A 22,420-nucleotide genomic window follows, 5' to 3' on the forward strand; every position below is an offset into this window, starting at 1 on the left:
GTATCTTTCACTGTGTATGCATAAGAAATAAGATACTGTGACAGGTGATATTACAGCAGGCAAACTGAGCATTAACTTGTTTGTATATGCACAACAGTTGACTTTTATCCATGTGGATGTCCAGATTTTCTATCAGTTTGACAACACCGCCATCTGGTGTTCAATATGTGAGCTACAGCAAGTCATCTGTCACTCAAGAAAACAGAAGATCAGGATTTATTTTCTAACTTCTACTTATTCGACATTTTTTCCCCTAAGAATTGTCTTTCTTCTCTTCATAATTTCACTTACCATACATATATATCCAGTATGCATACTTAAATATTTACAAATATCTATACAGCATTTGGTTGACCTCATTTATAACTCTATCTATTCGCTGCAGCATAATATAAAGCACTCTCTTTTTGTTTCCCTCTGTCCTGCAGGAGATTCTAACTGGCTGACTGTGGCCACCGGAGTTGTCGACTGCTACTACAACGTCACAGACCTGCCACCAGGCGGCTCGTTTAGATTCCGCGTCGCCTGCGTCAACAAGGCAGGACAGGGACCGTACAGCAACTGCTCTGATCCAGTCAGCCTGGACTCAACAGGTATTTCACACGGTCAAAATGTAAATTACTGCACAGAGTTAAGGGAAATAGATAGTTCACTGGAATTGTACTGGAAAGACTAAATAATGTACATTTTTCAAAGTCACACTGAGAGGTATATGTGATTTGTATATTTGAATATATTGTCTGCAGAAAAATTAAAGAGGAGAGCTTCCTCAATAACTAAATCAAGGCTACACGAGGAATAAAATGCAATGGCAAATCATGAGCATTATGGCAAAGTCTAAGACAGTTATCAAATTTGATAATGCTATTGTCATGTAGCCCAACCCAACTGTAAAGTAGTGAATGTGTTAAATGGATAAGGAAGGCTACAGAAACAACATGGTAGGTAAAAGCAATAACTAAAGGTCATTACTTAAAAGCATATCTATAGAAAAAAAAACGTTGTAATTCATCTGTCACTCTGTTTTAACAGCTGGAGGAGCTTCGCCTGGCCTGGCCGTCGTAAAGACGGCCCCAGCTGCACTTGAATCAGTTGTCAGCTCCACAGTGGCCGTGCCTCCACTCAAACCAGTCCAGAACTACGCTCCCAGGATAGCTGTCTCCACCGTCGCTTCCACTTCCGCCTCTCCAAAAGATGCATCCTCCCCTGCTGCTCTACCTCTCCCACCTACATCGGCATCTAAACCAGTGGTCACTCCCAGTCCTCCGCCCTCTCTGCCTTCCAACCCGACAGCAAACCCACCGCTGCCACCTGCGCTTCCCTCTTCACCCACAGTCAAGGCTCCTCCACCCTTTGTCCTCCCCAAACCCCAGAGTCCAGTAAACGTGGTGTCTCCCATGACCCAGAACCCGTCAATATCGCCGCCACCCCCTCTTGTAACCCCGCCATTGATGCCAACCAAACCAGCAGTGGCCTCTGTGCCCACGTACATCCCCACCACCGCTGCCACTGCTCGCGTGACCCCAACTCCTGTCTCCTTTTCCCCGCAAGTGCTCCAGACCTCCAGCCTGAGCCCCATTGGTGAGGGGGCCAGTACCCCCACCAGAGGCACCCCATCAGGACGCGCAACGCCCTCCACTGCTCTACGACAGGGGGTTCCACAGAAACCCTACACGTTTCTTGATGAGAAAGCCAGGTGAGACAGATACTGACCTGGAAAAAAAACCGAATGGCTATAAATCACAGAAAACATCATGGATAGACCCATGTTTCAAATAACCAATTTAAGTTATTGTTTTGGCCTGAATTGCAATACGATGGAGGCCATAACTAGTCAATTCTTGACTGATTATGTTTATTTTTAGATCTGAACAATGTGTGCACTGTAGGAGGATTTTACTCACCAGATTCAACGCTGCTAGTCTGTAAAACCTGCAATGGAACCTGCACTAAGCCAAGGAGCTGCTGAAGTTAATTAATCCTGCTTTTTATGCACTTCTTTAGTGCCTGATGGTCTGAATGCACTTTCAGAGGTTACACCTTACTGAAACTGCTATTCTTAGGGACATGTGTATGGGTTTTGTGTGACTTGCAATATCTAAATTTAAATTTAGCTTTTAAGGGTTTCAGTTTGAAAATATTTACTTCCTAATAACCATAAAAAACCTTATGGGGTCAAACTCTTGTTCATATCATTCATAATAATTAGGGCAAAGATAATGTATATCTCATAATGATAATGGTGAGAAGAAAGAAAAAGTCTTTACAATCTTGGACAATTGGATGTATAACAAATCATTTCATTCAGTTATCAAGACAACATTGTATTATACTGTCTTGACAAGATGAATATTCTCCTACTTTAGTTTTTTTTGTTTTTGTTGTAATAGTTTCATATGTTTTTGGGTTGTTGTTTTTTTTTTGCCAGGGGTCGTTTTGGAGTCATCCGAGAGTGCCGTGAGAACGCGACGGGCAAAATCTATATGGCAAAGATCATTTCCTACAGCCAGGAGAACAAGCAGGAAGTGCTGAAGGAGTACGAGATCCTGAAATCCCTTCACAATGAAAAGGTCATGGCTCTGCACGAAGCGTACGTCACGCCGCGCTACCTGGTGCTCGTGGCCGAGTACTGCACCGGCAAAGAGCTGCTGTACAGCCTCATAGACAGGTAGGAGGATGGATCTGTCACCTCCATACTGAGATACACAAACTCAGACAGACTTACATAGCAGGGGGCTAGAGAGAAGACCTTTTCCTTCTTAGATGCAGTCTATTTGGTGGGTTGAGCCAACAATGACTAATTTAAATTAAGGCTAATTGTACTTTAGTTAAACAAGTTGTTTTAGAGTATAAGTGCACATATAAAGGCGGCACGGATGTTTAGGATTCTGTTTAGTTATTCCCCAGGGAATTGCAAAAATGGTCCAATCACAGAAATTGGGAGATGTGACTCCACAGAATAGTTGATTCATTCATTGCATTTATATGTTTAGGGAAAGTTGCCAGTCCTGCTCACACTTTTCCAGTCTTGGAGGATTTGACCATTTGAGAACCTCCTTTTTGCTCGCGACAGGTTCCGTTACTCCGAGGACGACGTGGCGGGTTACCTGGTCCAGATCCTCCAGGGAGTCGAGTACCTCCACAACCGCCGCGTCCTCCACCTAGACCTCAAGCCCGACAACATCATGGTGACCAACCTCAACGCCATCAAGATTGTGGACTTTGGAAGTGCTCAGAGCTTCAACCCCCTCAGCCTCAAACACCAGGACTCAGGAGCAGGAACACTGGAGTACATGGGTGAGGACAAGGACAACTTGATAGACGTCTTTGATGTACAGATATTGTTCAATTGTCTCTCTAACTCCAAAAGTTTTGAGCAAACTCACATTTTAGGTTCCATAGGTCCACTATTTACGCAAAGATTTGACAACCCTCGATCTTTAATGTTTCTACATTTTCATCCTCAAATGTGATCCAAGCTCCTGAGATGGTAAAAGGGGAAGTGGTTGGTCCTCCTGCTGATATTTGGACCGTTGGCGTTGTCACCCACATTATGTAAGTGAGACGCACTTTTGGAATTTCAGATCGCAGAAATAACCTTTACCCTTTAGACCAGTTTCAGTGGAATTTGTTTTTCGGTACAGCATGATAAAAACCTTCAGTGTATATATTGTTGCCAAACATTCATTTTATTTAGAAAAAAAACATGATTAGTTAACATTTAAGAAAAGACTTGTTTTTCTTGATGTGTCTTGTAATGTGTCAAGAGCTCAATCAATAAGTAAATTATTTTATAATTTGTAAAGTAGGTGCCACATTTTGCTAATTGATTGAATATTACATTTTTGAAGGATCCTCCCAAACCTTGTTTTTTCTGTGTTTACAACCAGGCTTAGTGGTCGTCTGCCCTTCGAAGATAAAGACCCTCTACAAGTTGAATCCAAAATCCTGATGGCGAAGTTTGACCCGACAAAACTGTACCCGAATGTGTCCCAAAGTGCCTCCGCCTTTCTCAAGAAGATGTTGAGCAGTTACCCATGGTGAGTGCCAACAAAATGTGGATTGTTACACTTCCTGTTAAAAAAAAAAGAATATAAAATCTTACGTTCTGTGTATTTCCAGGGCCCGTCCAAATTCACGAGACTGCTTCACACAAGCCTGGCTGCAGGACTCCTACCTAATGAAGCTGAGGAGACAGACTCTCACCTTCACTTCCAACCGACTCAAAGAGTTCCTGGTGGAACAACAATGCCGCCGCACAGAGGGCGCTACCAAGCACAAGGTGATGCTGCGCACCTACCAGAGCTCACCCCAGTCTCCGGCATCTGGGACTGCACCGCATGTTCCCAGCCCGAAGTGAGATGACGGTGAAAATGCAGCACCACGCATGAGTTTGCAGAGTTGGATCTGCCAAATAGTACCTCTGTGAACCACTGCTGCATGAAAAATGTCAGCCTGCCTAGAGAGGCACAGGGGATGGGCAGACAGCTGGATATAGTTTTAAATATCCAAAGAAAAGACAGGAGTCCATGTGTTATTTTGGGATACTTTAACATTCAACACTTAAGGGATTCTGGGATGAAACAAAAACACAAGGAACAAGAAGCCTTAACGTGTTTCAGAAACTGCTCAGAAACGGTTAATCCACTGAAAGGACACAGGATGTTCTTTGATTTTCTTTGATTGATTGCACAATTTCTCTGTCACATTGTGAATTCTGAAATTGCACATTAATATTTGGTTTAGATAAACATTGGTCTCCACTCTGCACGATCAGCCTGGAACATGTGTATCACTAGCGTTTTTACTGCGTAACCTTGTTTATGTCACTAAATTTAGTAGTAAACAACTCATGTGAATGTACCATGATTTAAGCTGCTAATTTATTTTTTGCATTTACTTACACATTTTAAAACTCAAAACCAAAAATATTTTTTTTTTCTTAAAATTGTTTACTTTTTTCATGTTAATTTATTTGCATGTGTGTGTGTGTTTGTGTGTGTGTGCGCGCGAGCATTTTGATTCACTTTTCAAATTAGTATCAAGGAAAAAAAAAAAAATGAAAATAAGGAGTGTCTTTACGATTGGTGTTAAAATTCACAGTAGAAATGAACTATTTTAGGGTGAGCTAGGAATTTATGGTACAACTTCTTGTTCTGTGGTTAAAACTGAAGTCTAACTGTAATAAACTATGAACAGCAGTCCGTAATGTAGATAACGTTTTATTTGGAAAAGTCATACAATGGTAAATTGCTGTGGTTTCTTAGTATTACCCATCGGTTGGTCAGATTGCTTAAATCGTGATCACCCAGTCAGTGCCTAAATCGGATTAATATCCAAAATATTTATCTTGTAAATGTGTCTCTATTGGTACTAATTCACAATTGATGAATTCTTTGAACAAAGCAAACATATGACTGCAATATTTGGACTTTACAACAACACAGATGCATATAGATTCTTACAAACATGCATACATTTCTACAAACATGCATACATTTCTACATGCATACACACAGTACATGCAGTCCTTGTAATAATAGAACGTCTTGTGTATTGCTCTATCACAGTGTTCTTTTTTTTGTATGAATTTGGAAGGTTGAAGATTTGTAAATGTACCAATTTGCGGTGTTTATATGTGGGGAAAAGTTGAAGATGTTTTTATGAGATAGTATGTAATAAACTGTTGATACAATTGGGAAAATTAACTTGCTTCTCTCTCTGTGGAATGCAGTTTTGGGCTCAGGGCTCCAAATTTTGATAATATTTTTTTTAATTCTTTAGAGATGTTTGCTCCAAAAAGAATGCATTTATACACTTAAACACCATTGTTCAGTCCCCCGCTTGTGAGCAAAACTGCAGTTTGTTTTGCTGAGGATCACCTGGAAACCTCAAGGACCCCTGATGGAACCTCTAACAACCAATATGGCTGAAGCAGTTCATTCAAACGCTTGAGTGTTAGCTCCTTTTACAATTCTGGCCATTTTATTATGTTCACACTGAAAAAAGACAAATTAAGTATTAACTGAATTAAGTATAATGCCAACATGAAGACTAAAATTTCTTAATTTATGAGTGTAGTGTTTGACTTGTCAAGCACACCGGTAATTAATAACAATAACAACAGCCTCATTCCATTCAGGTGTGCCAGCTCCAGGATGCTAATGTTCACGCTGGCTCACTGTCATGGTCTACAGGCACACTTACTGTACATGGAACAGAGCCAGCAGTAGAAATATTATTTTACCCCATGCCTTTCCTACTTTTTCAAGTCAAAATGTCTGTTGCATTGCAAAAAAAGGTCTGGTTGTCCACAATGCAATACACAACACAAATGAAGGAGCTATTAAAAAAAGGAAGAAAATAAATAAAGGACAAAGGTGTGCTAGAAAGGTTTTAAAATAAAAGGTAAGTTAGCAACAACAATATTTATATATATGGTGGCAGTACAGTACTGTGCAGTATTACATAGTGTGACAATATAAATGTGTCTACCATCTGACATTTTTCCATTTGATATGTAGAATTGTAAAACATCAATGGACAAAGTTGCAAATCACTGGCAACATAAGATGTATTATTTTTGCATTAATTATGATTATTATTGTATAGGATTTTATCCATATTGCCCACCCCATGTACAGTAGGCCTATATGAAAATGTATGACTCATTGTTTATCCTTCCTAATTATAACAATATTCTGATACAAAGAAACACATCACAATAATCACACAGTAGGGAAAACATCTCAATTCAAAGATAGGACAAATAAAAGCAAATTATTTGCACAAAACCATATTTACTTTACAAGCTATGATCAAGTTACCTTTAACCAGTGTGTCATAATTTAAAAAAAAAAAAAAAAAAAAAAAAGTCTACACAAGCAGTCAAGACTTCTTGCAACTGTATTTTGGACGACAAAAAATATATATATACACCAGAGACAGAGACGGCACTTGTGCGACGCTCCCTGACTCTAGGCAGTTTCAAGGGACCCAAACTGGGCGTTTCTTTGCCGCTACTTTTACAAAAAAGTGTTGCTGTTGGGCAAGTTTTCACTAACATTGGCTATTACAAAACAACCAAAGTAGTGTTAACCCACGTATTCACATAAACGTGCCGGTCAATTGTAGCAAATATGGTGCTTTTAACGTTATGGTCGCATGCATAGTAAAGCACTGTTCAGGTGGCGTAGACACCATTTTCTAACGTTAGCCGTGTAAATGGTGTAAGACGTGTCTTTAAGCAGTATATATTTACTATAATAAGATGCGGCTAACTCGCTAACTTTTCAGTAACTTTGTTTCGGACTACTTTAAGGGATCATCGTCAAACTTGCAGACGCCAGGAGAGGGAGTGTTTATGCACAGCCATTCGCTGACTGCGCCACTTTAAGTGAAATGGGAAGCCTTGAAACCTCCATGTTTGTATCTTGAAATTGCGAGCGGAGTTGAGCACCATATTGAATCAAAGTTGCCATCTCCATGACAAATGTTTTGTAAGTTTCAGACTTCAAACTTTAGCGGGTGGGCTATCTGAACGGGCAACAACATCCGACGTGTAATGGACGTGCTGTAGGCAACTTGTTGCGATGTTTCCCAGGGCGCTTCTGCTTCGTTGTCGTACACGTTAAGTTGGTTTTAAATGCACGGAGTCAGCGAACAATCTCTAACTTTAAAGTGTGAGATCAGCACTCTGGACCAGACCTGGATGTGATGGACAATCCGTCCTCAATAATCACCCAAGTCAGCCGGGATGAAGAGGGAAATAAAGCCACAGGAGAGAGGGGTAAGTGACTTTATTTTTGTCCCGCTTCTGTTCACGTCAAAAAAAAAAAAAAAAGTTGTGCTGCTCCGTGAGTCTTGAGTTTACGATCCTCGATTTAGAAACCGCACCGTAATCTGCTTTACTGCAACAACTTCTGCACAATTATAAATACCACTCTTAGGACAGTTGTCTGAAAACTTGTCACAGCACAACAACTGTCACTGTTTCACACTTCTGCATAGATTATGGCTGCGGCCTTTTGGCCTGTGATGAAAGTAAAGGAAATGACGTTTAATAAAAGAGAAAATGTCTTACAGTCGCCACAGACCCACTTTAAATCCTTATAGAATATTAGGGATATCATTTGCAGCATAGCTATATAAAATATTCTCAAAATGTGTTTTTATAATGGCATCAGTATGATAATCAAATATTACTTTTCATACTGAGAAGGTGTGTTTTTCTTAATCTCCTCATATCTCTTTGTTGCTGTAATGGCTCTGAGTGCTGTTTATTTTATTACAATGCCACTCTGTTTTCCTCTTAACTAAAATGACAGACCTGTGAAATTCTGATTTCGTCAACGTATCGCTGTTCACGAGCATGCATTTCTGGCACCGCCACTGTACTCAAACCAATGGGATGCCACAGAGTGTTTATGCAGGTTACTGAATAACCGAGTGACCTGTCAGTGATCATCCCTGAGAAACTGCTGCTGGTCTGTTTCGTCGAGGCCAATGTCTAGTGTCATTTCCAGCCTGCACAACGTCACATTTAATGCATGTCGTGATATTGAAATTTTGCCTGGAATTAAAAGACTTAGGGCACACACAAAGATATAGTATATAGATTATGAGTGGCTGAAATGTCAAGCAGTGGCTTTCTTGTAAAAGTGTGGTAGTGTAATTTATTACATAACCTTGTCCCCACACTTTGTGTGTCCCGCCTGAAGAGATTCAGACATAATAACTTAGATATAAAAAGTTAGCTTTTATTAAGTCATAAAGTTTTCTGTAGTTTCAGGTTGTGTTCAGAGGATCTTTACAGTTTTTGTTTTTGTAGATCCACACTGACAAACCCTTCTGGTGGACGAAAGTACTGATACTGTAGTGTCAGATCTGTGGTTGAAAGCTTTTGAGAGCTATACATTGGCACATGAATGAAACTATAAAAATAATTGGAAGCCTATGGTTGTAAAAACGAAGTCTACAAATAAATGTCTAATCGTGCAAGGCCATCTTTGATGTGGTAAGTAAGCGTTTCTCAACTTCAGGACTGAACAAGCTGTTGCTTCATAGGCCGACAGAGTAAGTTGAGATATCTGCGACTGATTGTGGCTGTTTTTATTTGCATTTTTTCCTACAACAAGCAATGTTGAAATCCAACATCATTTCTGTAAAATCCTTTTAGAACTCCATCCATTAAAGACAGAATACAAAGCTGTTCTATACTCAACTTCACATAAGCTGACATGATGACTCTTTAACTGCATTTCAGAGACCCTGGGTCGGACTATACATGTTTTTGAGATGTATATTTATTAGATTATCTTAGTGTCATTGTCTCAGAGTGATACGAAAGTGAAAGATAGAAATATACTCGAACGGTCACTGGACAAATCCAGCATTTGGTTTGTTTGTGATTTACCACTCATTTCCAAAAGGGCAGCATTATTCTATTTGCTGTCATTTGCTACATGCTCATATATCAGATCGTCAGTCAAACGGGCGAATATCAGCATCTTATTGTACATCAGGTACAACTATCCCATCTAAATTACAAGTCTGCATGAAACTGCTCCTTCTCTAGGCCCTTTTCTTATTCTTTTGGCAAGTACAGTGTTTCTTTTTAACTTGAAAGGTTGATGATTTCACCAAGCAATCTAAAAAGTTTCATTAGTCCGTTTTACTGGAGAGTTTTATTATCACATGAGAGTTCACAGGCTGTTTGATTGAAAGAAATAAACCCTTAAAAATAGTTGAATTCTTGTCACAGATTTTTATTTTTTTAAATATTGGCAGCTTAGCCAATACAGTGTTCTGAACCTGTCAGAGACCATAGCAGCCACAGAAAACGGCCAAATTTACAACGTGACTAAAGCTCAGCTCAGCTGTCAAAGAGACAGAAATTATTAAGAGTGTAAGCATCGTTTACAGGAAATTATTCACACTGTCAGGCTTCAAAAATGGATCCTGGGCTGATAAGATGATCTCATAAGGCAAGGCATCTAATCATGTGCGCTTGAAGTGTGAATTATTCCACACTGTCACGCAGAGATGAAGCAACATTGAACCATTCATTTTCAGTAAGTTATGTGATAGGCGATAACACGTTATGGTAGGCATTTCTGTTTTAAAATTAGGTTGGAATCCAGGTAGAGATGCATTCAATCTTCTGGTATTTTATAATTTGACAAATCAGAGTTTGTCTCAAGCCTATACGTGCTTTTTCCTGCATTATTTAACTGTTGATAATGTTGGTATAGTGAACATGAATAGCAGCTTTAAATATATTTTTGCCCTGAGCAGACTTTACAGAGACTTTACACAGCACTATACATCAGGCGACTGATCATCTTCGTCTGAACCCAGATGTGTTGGAGGGCTGTTAAAAACCACAACTTAAAATACTGCTAATTGAAATGCTACTTCTTAAATAACAGTGTATGACACTTTTATTTATAGGCAATATATATGTTAATAATTGTAGCATTTGCACATTATGCCCTTTTTTTTTTTTTTAATGATTGTCTTCAGTTGAAAGAGCTGAGATAATGGTAGGAATACAGCAGTTTGAAGTGCTATGATGCCCCAGAGCTGACACCAATACTGAAGATGGGTACAATGTATTTAGTAATAGTAGGGGTGTGAATCTTCACTCGCCCAACAAATCGATTTGATATCACGATGCATCACCTCCTCAATATTATATATTGCTACATGTGGTTTTCATCAACAAATTCAAGCAGTCAGATATATATTAGTCTCGCTTTGCCAGACCCTCCTCCACAGCGCTGCAGAGGAGGGTCTGGCTAGTCCACACAGCATTCCTGGGATAGGAGAAAAATGTGCTCTGGTTTATTGGCATTTCTTTAAACCAATCACAATCGTCTTGGGCGGCGCTAAGCGCTGCACAGAGCCATGGTGCCTCTGCAAAATAGCCTCGGGAAGGAACTTGTTTTGGTGGAACGTGTACGTTCAAAAGTTGTTTTAGTCGTCCAACAGAAAACTCAGATTGGACAGATAGTCTACCTAGCTGTCTGGATTTACCCTGCAGAGATCTGAGGAGCAGTTAACCATAGTCCTCAGAAATCCACCGGAGTTTAAAATTACAACACAAAGAAAGCCCAAGGCAACGGATATCTGTTAGAAAAAAAGGACATACGGCGGAATTTCCAGATGCAACGGGGCAATCCCGGAAATGGAAGGTCGTGGATAGAGACTAGATATATATGAACATCCCTTTTTTATTGCATCTGCTCTTGAAAATGACACTTCCTGAATGTAGCGGATTCTGAACACAGCAGGCAACAGACAAAAGGCAAAAAAGAAAAGAAGTAGTGACCGGAATGATGGATTATGGTCTGTCACTGCCTCGATGCAGAATAGTCTAGGTCCGCATCGCGATGCATCGATGCATCTGTACTGTATACTGTATAGCACATTGTAGAGGGCCTGGGTGCAAAGATTCCAAATAATGTTTGGTTCCAGCTATTAAAAATGAAATATGACAGCAGATTACATGAATGAATAATCAATCAACAATTGATTAATCAAGAAAATAATCAGCAGATTAATCGCTAATCAGAAACAATAGTTACAATAGGTAACACTAGTTGCGTCCCTTTTAAAAATGCAGCCAAAAAAAGCACCGTGGAAGAAGCAGACTTCCACGGTTTTTACAGTGCACGTAGAAACATATTTTAAGAATGCCACGATGAGCACTGTTTTAGCTCAAGGGAATGAAATGCTTGAGCGTCTTCATGGGCTCCTTCCTTGTCATTTACATAATGCCCCTTGTTATGAATTAATACTCGCTCTGTGTTTCCTGGTCAGCACCCAGTTAGTCTTTTTTTTTTTTCTGGTGAAAGGCGTGTGATGAAAAGAAAACATAAATATTGAAGCTAACGGAAACCTGTGGGAGCACAAAAAGACATGGGAGTGAACGCTGGAAATGATAAGGACACAAGGGAGGTAGTGAGGAGTGAAGAGGCCAATGAGTAAGGACATAAGGGAGTAGATCATGTCATAAGGGACTGACTAAGATCCTTTTATTAATTTCACAGCTAAGATATGACCAATTCACAAATGACTTCCTATTGCTTCCTAAGTTGATAGTTTTTGGTGGTATTCGGAAAATGAGGCTACATTTTTGGGATTACTTTTTTTCTTAAGTTGAGATCAGAGTTCTCTATGACAAAAAAAATGATAGAAAGCATTCAAATACATGAATGAATTGAGAACCTGCCTATGAAATCGGTATGAAGAAGAAACTACATGGATAATAGTATGTCATAGCCTACTCCTGCGACACTAAAACCCGATGGCAAGTAGCTTCCTCCACTGATACCCGTCTGTTTCCTCTTCCTGTTTTGGCCTGAGCGCGGCAGAGGCCAGCGGAGGGTCAGACGGGGTTTGAATCCACAAATGGAGTAGGAGGGAATGGCAGAGAGGGAATGAAAGAGGCGAGAGAGATGCACAACAGAGGTTTGTGTGTTGGTAACACAGTCACGTTTAGACACACAGAGAGAGAGGGGAGTATGGTGCATAAAGAGACCGAAACAAAGTCTAATACGAGACAGAGAAGTGCGGAGGTTTGTTAATCAGAGATGAATGGGACTGAGAAATGAACCAATTGGGAGTTTCGGCTTGACAAACAGTTGTGAGAGCAGAAATAATCTCAGTGACGGACATACACTTTAGCGGGAATGGCTAAAGAACCACGTGTTCTGGCTAAATCAATAAACTGGACACAATGAAGCCGGAAATCCCTAATACCACCTTAAAATGTCTTCCTCTAAGAAGTTCTCGGTCAGCAAGTTAGTTCGCTAACCTTTCAAGATATCGCCATGAAGATTAAAAATCAGGAATGAATGACAAAAAGAAGTCATTGCCACATACATTTGAAAATATATATATATATGAGACAAGCTATTTTTTGTATTGCACTTTTCAAATTGACAACACGAACTGCTAAAAAGCGGTGACTGTTAAAAGCGCACAAATAAAAAACACATTTAACAAGAAGTTTTATGATTTAAAGCACAAGAAAACACTGCCAGGAATGAGCTTTATACCTGTACAAGTGCACAGTTCTTCCTTTCATACCACAGTGATTACAGAGATAAATGTGTGAGACTAAACCCTCATTCACCACTTGCCAAGTTTGTCAGGATAATCATATGTTTGGCAGGAATCAGCTGGAGCTTTTGTTATGTTGTTTAAAAAAAAAAAGTGGCCAGATCTGAAAAAAATGGTCTCACTCGTTCTAGATATAGGCTATACCGTAGTTAAAGCTGCTTTTCAAGGTGTTAGTGGTTGTCCTGTACAAAGGAAATAATCGTCCTCCTTTTTTAATTTGTTATACTAACAACAACTCACTCTGGCTTCAGAAGTTGAGTAGATCATGTTGTTGCTTGACACACACGGATTATAATGAACCTAGTCTCACATTCCCGGACCTTCCTCTACAGCGCTGCGGAGGAGGGTCAGGCTAGTCCACACAATCGCCACGGTACCGCTGCAAAATAGCCTCGGGAAGGAACTTGTTTCGGTGGAACATTTTTTTTGAAATTTTTATTGTTAGGAGGATAACCTCTTGAGATGAAGCACCTCATAAGTACGTTCAAAGTTTGTTTTAGTCATGCAACAGAAAACTCCGATTTACCCTGCAGAGATCTGAGGAGCAGTTAACCATAGTCCTCACAAATCCACCGGAGGTTAGAACGCCAACACAAAGAAAGCGGAAGGTAACGGACATCCGGCCGAAAAGAAAGACATACGGTGGAGTTTCCAGCGCCAACGGAGCAATCCCGGAAGTGGAAGGTCGTGGATATAGACTATAATGAACCTAAAGTAGAGGTTTGATACTGTCTGAGCAGTTTGGTTGCGATGTATTGGGGTTTTCATACCAAGCTAATTCATTTCAATCGTAATGTGTTTTTATAGTATTTTATTGACTAAAATTGCTGTCAATGGTTAACTTGTATTTTGTTGTTGTGCATTCATATTGAAAATAGACTATTTTCATTACCTGCTAACTGTTGTGTGCAATGCGCATCATTATTGCTGTTATGCTTTTCTTATATGCCAAGAGGGCTAAAAGAAAAAAGAAGTACCTTAATTTACAAAAAGGAATAGAAGATTAAAAAAAATCCGTATAAACTAAGGGCATAAAATGTTTGATGCATTGTGCTAACTTCTGACATCAGTCTTTATGAATGGTCATATCTGCCCTGTTCTCATGATGTGTGCATGATGCCTTTTTATAATGCTGTTAAAGTGCTGAATGTTGCATTGGTGGTGATTGAGGCTGTTTGCTGCTGACGTCATCAGAGAGTTACGCAAGAGCTCTTGGCAGGGACGTGTGTCTCCAGAAGGGTTTGTGCACATGACAAAAGTATGAGGAAAGCTGCTTTTTGTTTTTGTTTTTACTGTTTTCATACATTCGCTGACAAGATGGCGCCATCAGTTTAGGTGGCACTTTGCAGGAATTAGGTGGAAAATACAGGGATTACAGCTTAATTCTTAAAAAAAATAAATAAATAAATCACAAACATCCACCGACTCTAGCTTCTCAAATTAGAGGATTAAGCTGTATTTTTGTCATATGTGATCTCAAACTGAATATATCTGGGTTTCGGTCAAATAAAACTGAATTTGAAGATGTATCCCAGTGGTCCTGGTAGTGACAACATAGAATCAGAGGTTTGAAACAGAAAGAAAGAAAGAAAGAAAGAAAGAAAAGAGACTGTAACATTTTGGTAAGCCAAAGCCAAATATGTTGGCCTGTAACACTTATTACATAATCGTCTTAATCACAATTGTTTTTACATAATCACATTTTTCTTTGTTTAACCGCAATTACTTGCTAACATAAGCTAAGGTCTTAAGGGGTATGAATGTTGATGGCAATTGTCAATTGTATGTTCATTTCAAAAGAAAAAACGTTTTATGATGATTAAGAGGTGTGGTTTACATCATGGGCTGTATACCTGTGTTATTCCATTATCTGGGTCACAGAATTATACACTATTATTCCAAATATGACAATATTCCGAATTTGATACAGGTCATGTAAACAGCATATTCCGGTTGGATATTCCTAATAAGGCCTTTTTCCAAATATAGCATTTTCCGATTAAGACGTGTGGGATATTCCGGTATTATTCTGGTTTTTGAGGCATTCTTTGGACATGTATACAGCGCATTTGGAATATGCGTCTCAATCTGGGTTTTTACCACGGTTTGTGCCTGTTTACGGCTTATGATCAGCTCTGTGCGTTGCTATGGTTGCTATAAACAAACCAACCAGCCAACAGTTTGCAGGGCTGCAGACCCGATAAGAAGGAGAAACACAGCTACTTTTAAACATTATCAAAGACTTGGATATCAACAGGTTTTTGGATATTCGCACACATCGCTACGCCGAGCTTTTCGAGAAGCTGGTTGAAGAAATGAAAGAGGGAGGCTGTGTTCGCACGCTCCAACAAGTCCGCCGCGGTGGCAGACTTGGTAAACTTTGAAAAAAATCCTGTTTTGCACGGCTACATGTAAACGGGAATATTAGTGGAATATTCACTTTCATTAGCCATGTAAACAGCTTAGTCGGAATATTGTCTTTTTCGGAATAACGGCAAACGTAGTCAGTGATATAGCACAAAGATGTATCCTGGGATTCTGGAAAAAGTCATACATAAATAAATATTTTTTTAATTTGACTGAAAGAGACAATTATATTGTTAATCGCAATTATTTTTGAGACAATTAATTGTACAGTACAATTTGGAATTGTTACAGCTCTACAAATGCGCAAGGTATTCCCAAGGGAAATGCAGCTTGGTGACCTCTTCTTCCTCTGCAGGTTCTTCACCCTCTCTGTCCTCCAAGAAGCCCAGGCGCGGAGGCCTCTTCTCCAGCCTTTTATGCTGCCTGCGTCAAGGCCAGCCTCAACCCCCACCAGTCAACAACAATGCCCCTCTGCTGGTCGAGGAGAACGGAACCGTCTCCAAGGTGTGTTTAACTTCGTCTCAGCGGTAGAATTTGTGTCCTGTTTTGACAGCATAGGAAAGATAAAATCGTTGTGAGAGACAGAATTGAACTGCCTACTTTCTTCTCTACTTTGTCATCTCTCAAACACTGTTCATGTATTGCTGGATTTTGCCATGTCCAGGTTCAAATAAATATCATTTTGTGTTTTCTTTTCTTTCTTTTTTATCTTTATCAGAACCAGGTGAAGCCACTGCTGCCTCCAGCAAAGTCAAAACACTCTGGAAAGATCTGTGTGGTTATAGATCTGGATGAGACGTTAGTTCACAGCTCTTTTAAGGTGAATTTTCATTACAACCAGCTACGTGCAAGTCCAGCATTGCCAATGTGTTCTTTTCCTCGATCACGCCGGGACTTTTAAGATATAGGATCTGGGCTTTTTTTAAGAACAAAATTGCTTTAAAGCACATCGTTGTCCCCTGTGCTCACATTACATCATGAGATGAATATGTTAAATAGTTAAAAACTACTTTAAGGTCTACATTTCCACATCTGGTTGTTGTTTGCTCTGATGGTGACATTTCCATCATTCCTGTCATTGCTGGCAAATGCCAAACCCAAACGAGCTGGTTCTCAAACTCAAATAAACACAGTCGCTCCTCCATGTACGCACACGCACGCACACACACACACACACACACACACTGCAGACTGTTTGTCTCTACCTGCATCTGTCCTGCAATAATCAGTCCCTCCAGAAAAACGCGATTATGTGATCGCATAATTCAATGCATAATCAGCCAAAGTCCGCATATTTATGCTGGGGCCGCATTTTTTCAAATACGCCGCACTTTCACTGCATAAATTGCCGATTTCCGCGCAAAATATGCGGGGCTTGCATGATTTCCTAATCCCCGCATTTTCGTTGCAAAAAAGTCACACATATCTTAGCAGAAAGTTGAAAAATGTTGCGTTTACTCCACACAAGAGCAGCCATTTTCCCCTGTTGCCATGGGAACGTTATGAAGTGACGTTATATGAAGTGACGTTATGAAGTGACGTAATTACGCGACGTGAACATCATCGAAAAGCTGCAAACCCCGCGATGAAACCATGATGAAACCGCAGTTTTTGCAAGTTCCCGCAATTTCATTGCATAAAATTGCATAAATATCCCGCATATTCCATCACATTTTTTAAGAAAACGTGCCGCATAATCAAGGATTTTTGCCCGCAACAATCACAAAAAAACTCTTTTTCTGGAAGGACTGAATAATACCACAGTCATATTTTATATCGTGAGTAATTTAGTAAAACAAGCCTCCATTCCCAGCAGTAAACCGATGTTCTTGTGATTTGATGTAGTCGTTCAGCCTGCAGTAGAAACTCGTTTGTCTTGTTTTCGTAGAATCATCTTGTTTGTTAAAAATCAACTCTAAACTTTTTTTCTGTCACTCCAACAGCCTGTAAACAATGCCGATTTCATTATTCCTGTGGAAATAGATGGAACAGTACACCAGGTAATGTCGGCATCACACTCCCACTCAATAAACTCTGCAAAAAAATGTCCAAACTGTAACTTCATCTGCCATCCTCTTAACAGGACAGCGCTTCACTGCCCCCCCGTGGTTGTGTGATAGCAGGGCTCTCAAGTTTAAGTTGCTGAGTGTAGTAGACGCTGTCAGCATTTTGGAGATGGCTGCGGGGTTTTGGAGATGGAGATGGATGACATATCGTGGGTCTGGGCCTGATTCAAGTAATCCAGGATAGGTTTGTTCAGACAAGCACAGCCTATTCCGGGTGACTTGGTTCAGGAACGCTACCCTCAGCCGCCGACACCACAGAAAGAAAAAACAAATGGAGAAACTTCAAACAAACGAGTCCTGGGTTTTTACTTTTGGAGCCAAATGCTTATCTGTCTGTAATCTACATATATGAGTATCCTATTTGGTTTTCTATGCAAGTCTAGAATGCCTGAGATTGTAATATGTGGGCGAGTAATTTGCATTAGTCCCAATTTGCACAGATTATATTAAAAGAAAGCGTCATACGGTAGTTCCTTGGGCAGTAAAGGTTTGTAGAAACATGTTTTTTTTTTTAGAAGACGTGTTTTAAATGTAAGCTGCGTAGGAACCTGGTTTAAAACATTCCTGTGTATTCCAGGTGTATGTCCTGAAGCGGCCCCATGTCGACGAGTTCCTGAAGAGAATGGGAGAGCTGTTTGAGTGCGTCCTGTTCACTGCCAGTTTAGCTAAGGTGAGAAACCACTGCACTGCAGCCAACTGCTACTGAGTATAAAGTACTGCAGAATCACATTACATTTCATTTTTGTTTTGTTACAGCTCTGTACGCAAGTATTAACTTGATGATTACATCCCAGAGGGAGATTGGGTAATTGCAGCAGCCAGTGATAAAGTCAAACGCAGCAGAGCAAAACTTGAATATGTACAGCAGATATGTTTAACATTTTCACATTTTGAGTAACTGAAAATCGGAGGTAGAACCATAGACTGTATGTATAACGTCCCTTAATTATGCATACGTTTAAGCCTGAATATAATTAAAACGGGTTATAAAAAATTCACTCTCCCCCACAGTTGTCATGTAGGGGGAAATTAGCTATAGCAACCCAAACAGTTTTTTTTTGTACCAGGCTGAATTTTTTTTTTTTTAAATTCTGCTTTAAAGTTGGGCATTTTAACATGGGGCCCTGTGAGGATTGACTCTCTTTTGGAGCCAGCCTCAAATGGCCGCTCGATGAACTGCAGTTTTTGGCACTTCCGCATTGGCTTCATTTTCCAGCCCCGGAGGTTGCCGTTTGGGTAAAATATAAGAAAAGGAGGCATTGGGGAAAAAGCATAAGCAAAACAGCATGAGGGTGTGCCGAATAATCACAGTAGAACAAAGAAGGACTCCCTAAGAGGTGTGACGTGAGTGGGGTTCGGGGTGCAATTAGAAAAAATAAATAATTTTAATTTAAAGTTTGCAGTGGTTTAAAAAATTGTTCTATTTATTTATTTTGTTATCGCTGCAGTATGCAGACCCCGTCTCCGACCTCTTGGACAAGTGGGGCGCTTTCCGCTCCCGCCTGTTCCGTGAGTCCTGCGTCTTCCACCGAGGTAATTACGTCAAGGACCTGAGTCGACTGGGCCGCGATCTAAACAAGGTCATCATCGTGGACAACTCCCCCGCCTCCTACATCTTCCACCCTGACAACGCGGTGAGTTGAACACACAGTACCTTGAGTCATGGCCGTGACAGTGATGTCATTGGGTGGCGACGGCGAGTTTTGGAATGAATCCCCTGCCTAAGAAAGTCCCTAAAGCCAGTGGTGGAGTGTAACTAAGTACATTTACCAAAGTACTGCACTTAAGTACACATTTGAGGTACTTGTACTTTACTTGAGCCTTTTTTTGCCACTTTCTACTTCTACTCCGCTACATTTCAGAGAGAAATCTTGTACTTTTTACTCCACTATCTGACAGCTTTAGTTACTAGTTACTTTACAAATTAAGATCTTTACACAAAAAACACGTAGTTTATAAAATATGTTTTATTTTAAATTCAACTACCCAGCAATATAACGGCCTACAAGTCCAGCTGAAATGATACATTTCTTCCACCACTGCCTAAAGCACACAAACTAGTTTCTTGCAAAACGATTCAACAACGGTGTTGGTGCGGTCGCTGACCACTTTGACTTTCATCCAGGTGCCTGTGGCCTCGTGGTTCGACGACATGTCCGACACCGAGCTGCTGGACCTCATCCCCTTCTTCGAGAGGCTGAGCAAAGTGGATAACGTCTACACAGTCCTCAAGCACCAAGGGGCCGCAAGCTAACAGTGTTCGACTTCTCATCTCAGCCCCGAACAAAACGGCGTACAAAACGGATATACCCACACCAGCTCCAGCACCAGCACCAGCTCTCACTGCCCACCAGAACACAGACTGCTTCACAGCTGACGGAGCTTTTTACCTTCACAGTATCAAACCAAGAGATCACGTTTAGGGACTTTGATAGCGTCATCACTGCCACCTCCTGGTCAAACAGAAAAAAAACCTGTAATTTGCCTTTGTAACTTTCTCCCTATCAGGCTACCCTGAACCAGCTGATGTGAGTGAATGGATGGATGCATTTTTTTTTAAGGACATTTCTGCGGTGTCACAGAGTGCAGTTAACAAAGCAGCAGTCTGTAGCCATGAATCCTGGGTACTGGACCTTCTCATGGATTCATCAGTCTGCTCCTGCAAACGAGGCAGGGATTTGCTAAGCAGGAATCAAGTGGAAAGGAATTTTTCTGGATGATTTACATGCAAAATAAACTCGATCAGCCTTGACATTTGGTCATTGAAAGAGCAGATGGTGTATACGTGCTGTAGATGTCTTTTTAAACGTTTTGGAATAACATCTTTGTCACACACCCTAATTTTGTGAATTATCACACTAGGCTGTCTGCAGTCAAAGCATATGTGATCCTCGGCTGTCATTTTAGAGTTTTTAGAGCGACGTGATCATTTTCAACCATCATGACAGCATTATGAAAGAATCTGATCAGAAAAAGTTGTGATCGGGAGTTGTTAAATTCACTAATAACAAAATGATTGGACAGCACTTTGCAAGTACAGTCTATTTTCTATAGTACAGTCAACTCCCTTTTACTGCAGTGTAAAAAAATTTACACAATTTGTATACTAAACTCTGCTTACAAAACAGCATTAATAAATGGGGATAATTTTTTAGTTTTTGACTGTTTTAATTCTAGTATCAAAATAGGTGGGGGAAAAATCTTTTTTGCAGCAAGAAGCAATACAACTTTCTGAACCGTGAGTCAGTTAAGTGGGGGAAATCAGTGTACACCATTAAAATCCCTTCTTTTTTTCATTGGTATAGACCAAAAACAATAACCCATATGACAAGCCAAGTAAGACACTAATATGAATATCAAACCATCTGCACATGACAGTGAAAGAGCAGCTGCTTTAAAGATTGATGGACAGCCGAAATGCAATGTATCTGCACCCGCGTGTCAATAGATGTTATGACCCCAGAGAAGAGGTCCAGGATGGACTCCTCCTATGGGTTCTGTTCCTGCACACAAAACTTGAATTTCTTACAGCATTTTTACAGACTGTATTTGAATGGTAAGAGACAGTTGTATGATGCAAAAAAAGGTTACAGTGTGGTTTGTCGGTTGGGTTCTCAGAAGCTTCAAAATACAATGTTTTCTTAATTTTTTTTTTCTACGCGGTACACATAGGCTGTAAAAAAAAAAAATCAGGACTTTGTAATCGGGATGTGTTGGGAGATTTAGTAGATCTTGAAACATGAACCGTAAATGTCCGATTTTCTTTCGTGTAGTTGCCATTCCACATAGACTTTTGGAGAAATAAATCCCAGACGAGGCAGAGATAGTCACAGTACTACTCATTAATCATTCAAGTTGCCAAAAAAAGGCATTCTGGGAAATAGAAGTTTATCAAAAAATGATTTGAGGGTGGAATTTAACCTTTTTTTCTTTTGTTTTCTAAACGCATTGATCACATGCGGGCCTACACATTGAATCGGTATTGTTTTATTAGCTCTACATGGTGATGTTGGTCCAGTCATTTCGAAGGAGCAGCGTGGCCTCTGGCAGGCCTCTCATTATCTCCCTCGTATGCGTTGACAATACCGTGTGTTGACACTGATGAATGAAGCCGTGGATTTGACTAAGAGCCTCTGTAGCAGGCTTGTGATGTGACTTGACCTAGATGAGGCAGGGGTGACAATGAAATCCACCATATTACGAGCTATTACATTATTTGTCTATGTTTAACAAATTCTTGTCAATCAAATGTTCCCGTTTCCCTGATTACAATATTTGCAGCTAGTTTTCCAAAGGGGACACATGATTATAAGACCTGGGTTGGTGACGTTGTATATCAATAAGTAATATTTGGCTCAGACATATTAGAAAATGACTAAAAAGATAGTATCTTACTGATGATAACTTGTGTTGTTGGAATTCATCGTCAAACAGGAGTATTTATAGGAGCATTAAGTTGTTTTGTCAGTCATTTGATTAGTTATGTAAAACAACCGTTGTGTCACTACGTGGGCCCATTCACTGATACTGTACTTCTCACATTCAATAGATATGTATATTTTGTTTTGCACAGTAATAAAGCAAACAAATTGTCATTAATATATGGAATATTCCTGTTACTGTACTCATGATTGATTAGATGTAACCTAATTATTTTTGACCATTTGTTTTATCATACAAAATTATATATGGACTTTTATGTAATAATGCCTCTTTGTTTTTCATAAATGCTAAATGAAAAATTGTCCAAGTGGTGTTTTGTTGATCATTTCTTTTTTTTCCCAAACATATCGACAGGGAATTGGATTTGTTAAAAGGTGATGCAAAAAACCTGTGTTGTTACAATAGATGTTGAGAAA

At 39.9% G+C, this 22,420-nt stretch overlaps 2 protein-coding genes across 12 annotated transcripts in view; both read left to right on the plus strand.

Annotated features, from left to right (window-relative positions):
- Window positions 1-5,708, plus strand: part of spega (striated muscle enriched protein kinase a) — a 53,582-nt gene extending 47,874 nt beyond the window's left edge. For 10 of the 11 annotated variants that reach the window (XM_031291567.2, XM_035998735.1, XM_035998736.1 and 7 more), the window contains 7 exons: window positions 429-593; window positions 1,033-1,696; window positions 2,429-2,668; window positions 3,074-3,297; window positions 3,480-3,555; window positions 3,891-4,040; window positions 4,123-5,708. In XM_031291567.2, the coding sequence (XP_031147427.2) occupies window positions 429-593; window positions 1,033-1,696; window positions 2,429-2,668; window positions 3,074-3,297; window positions 3,480-3,555; window positions 3,891-4,040; window positions 4,123-4,360 (1,757 nt within the window). In that variant the 3' untranslated portion in view covers window positions 4,361-5,708. The remainder of the gene's footprint in view (window positions 1-428; window positions 594-1,032; window positions 1,697-2,428; window positions 2,669-3,073; window positions 3,298-3,479; window positions 3,556-3,890; window positions 4,041-4,122) is intronic. The other variant, XR_004896642.1, reaches the window with a different exon arrangement.
- A 1,292-nt stretch (window positions 5,709-7,000) lies between these two features.
- Window positions 7,001-22,308, plus strand: LOC116044436 (carboxy-terminal domain RNA polymerase II polypeptide A small phosphatase 1). Its single transcript, XM_031291594.2, has 7 exons — window positions 7,001-7,789; window positions 15,851-15,999; window positions 16,214-16,315; window positions 17,439-17,495; window positions 18,139-18,231; window positions 19,010-19,195; window positions 19,687-22,308. Exons 1-7 carry the CDS (start codon window positions 7,717-7,719, stop codon window positions 19,813-19,815), a joined length of 789 nt encoding a protein of 262 aa, XP_031147454.1. The 5' UTR covers window positions 7,001-7,716; the 3' UTR covers window positions 19,816-22,308.
- The last annotated feature ends 112 nt before the right edge of the window (window positions 22,309-22,420 follow it).

Source organism: Sander lucioperca, chromosome 24, assembly GCF_008315115.2.
Source record: "Sander lucioperca isolate FBNREF2018 chromosome 24, SLUC_FBN_1.2, whole genome shotgun sequence".
NCBI lineage: Eukaryota > Metazoa > Chordata > Actinopteri > Perciformes > Percidae > Sander > Sander lucioperca.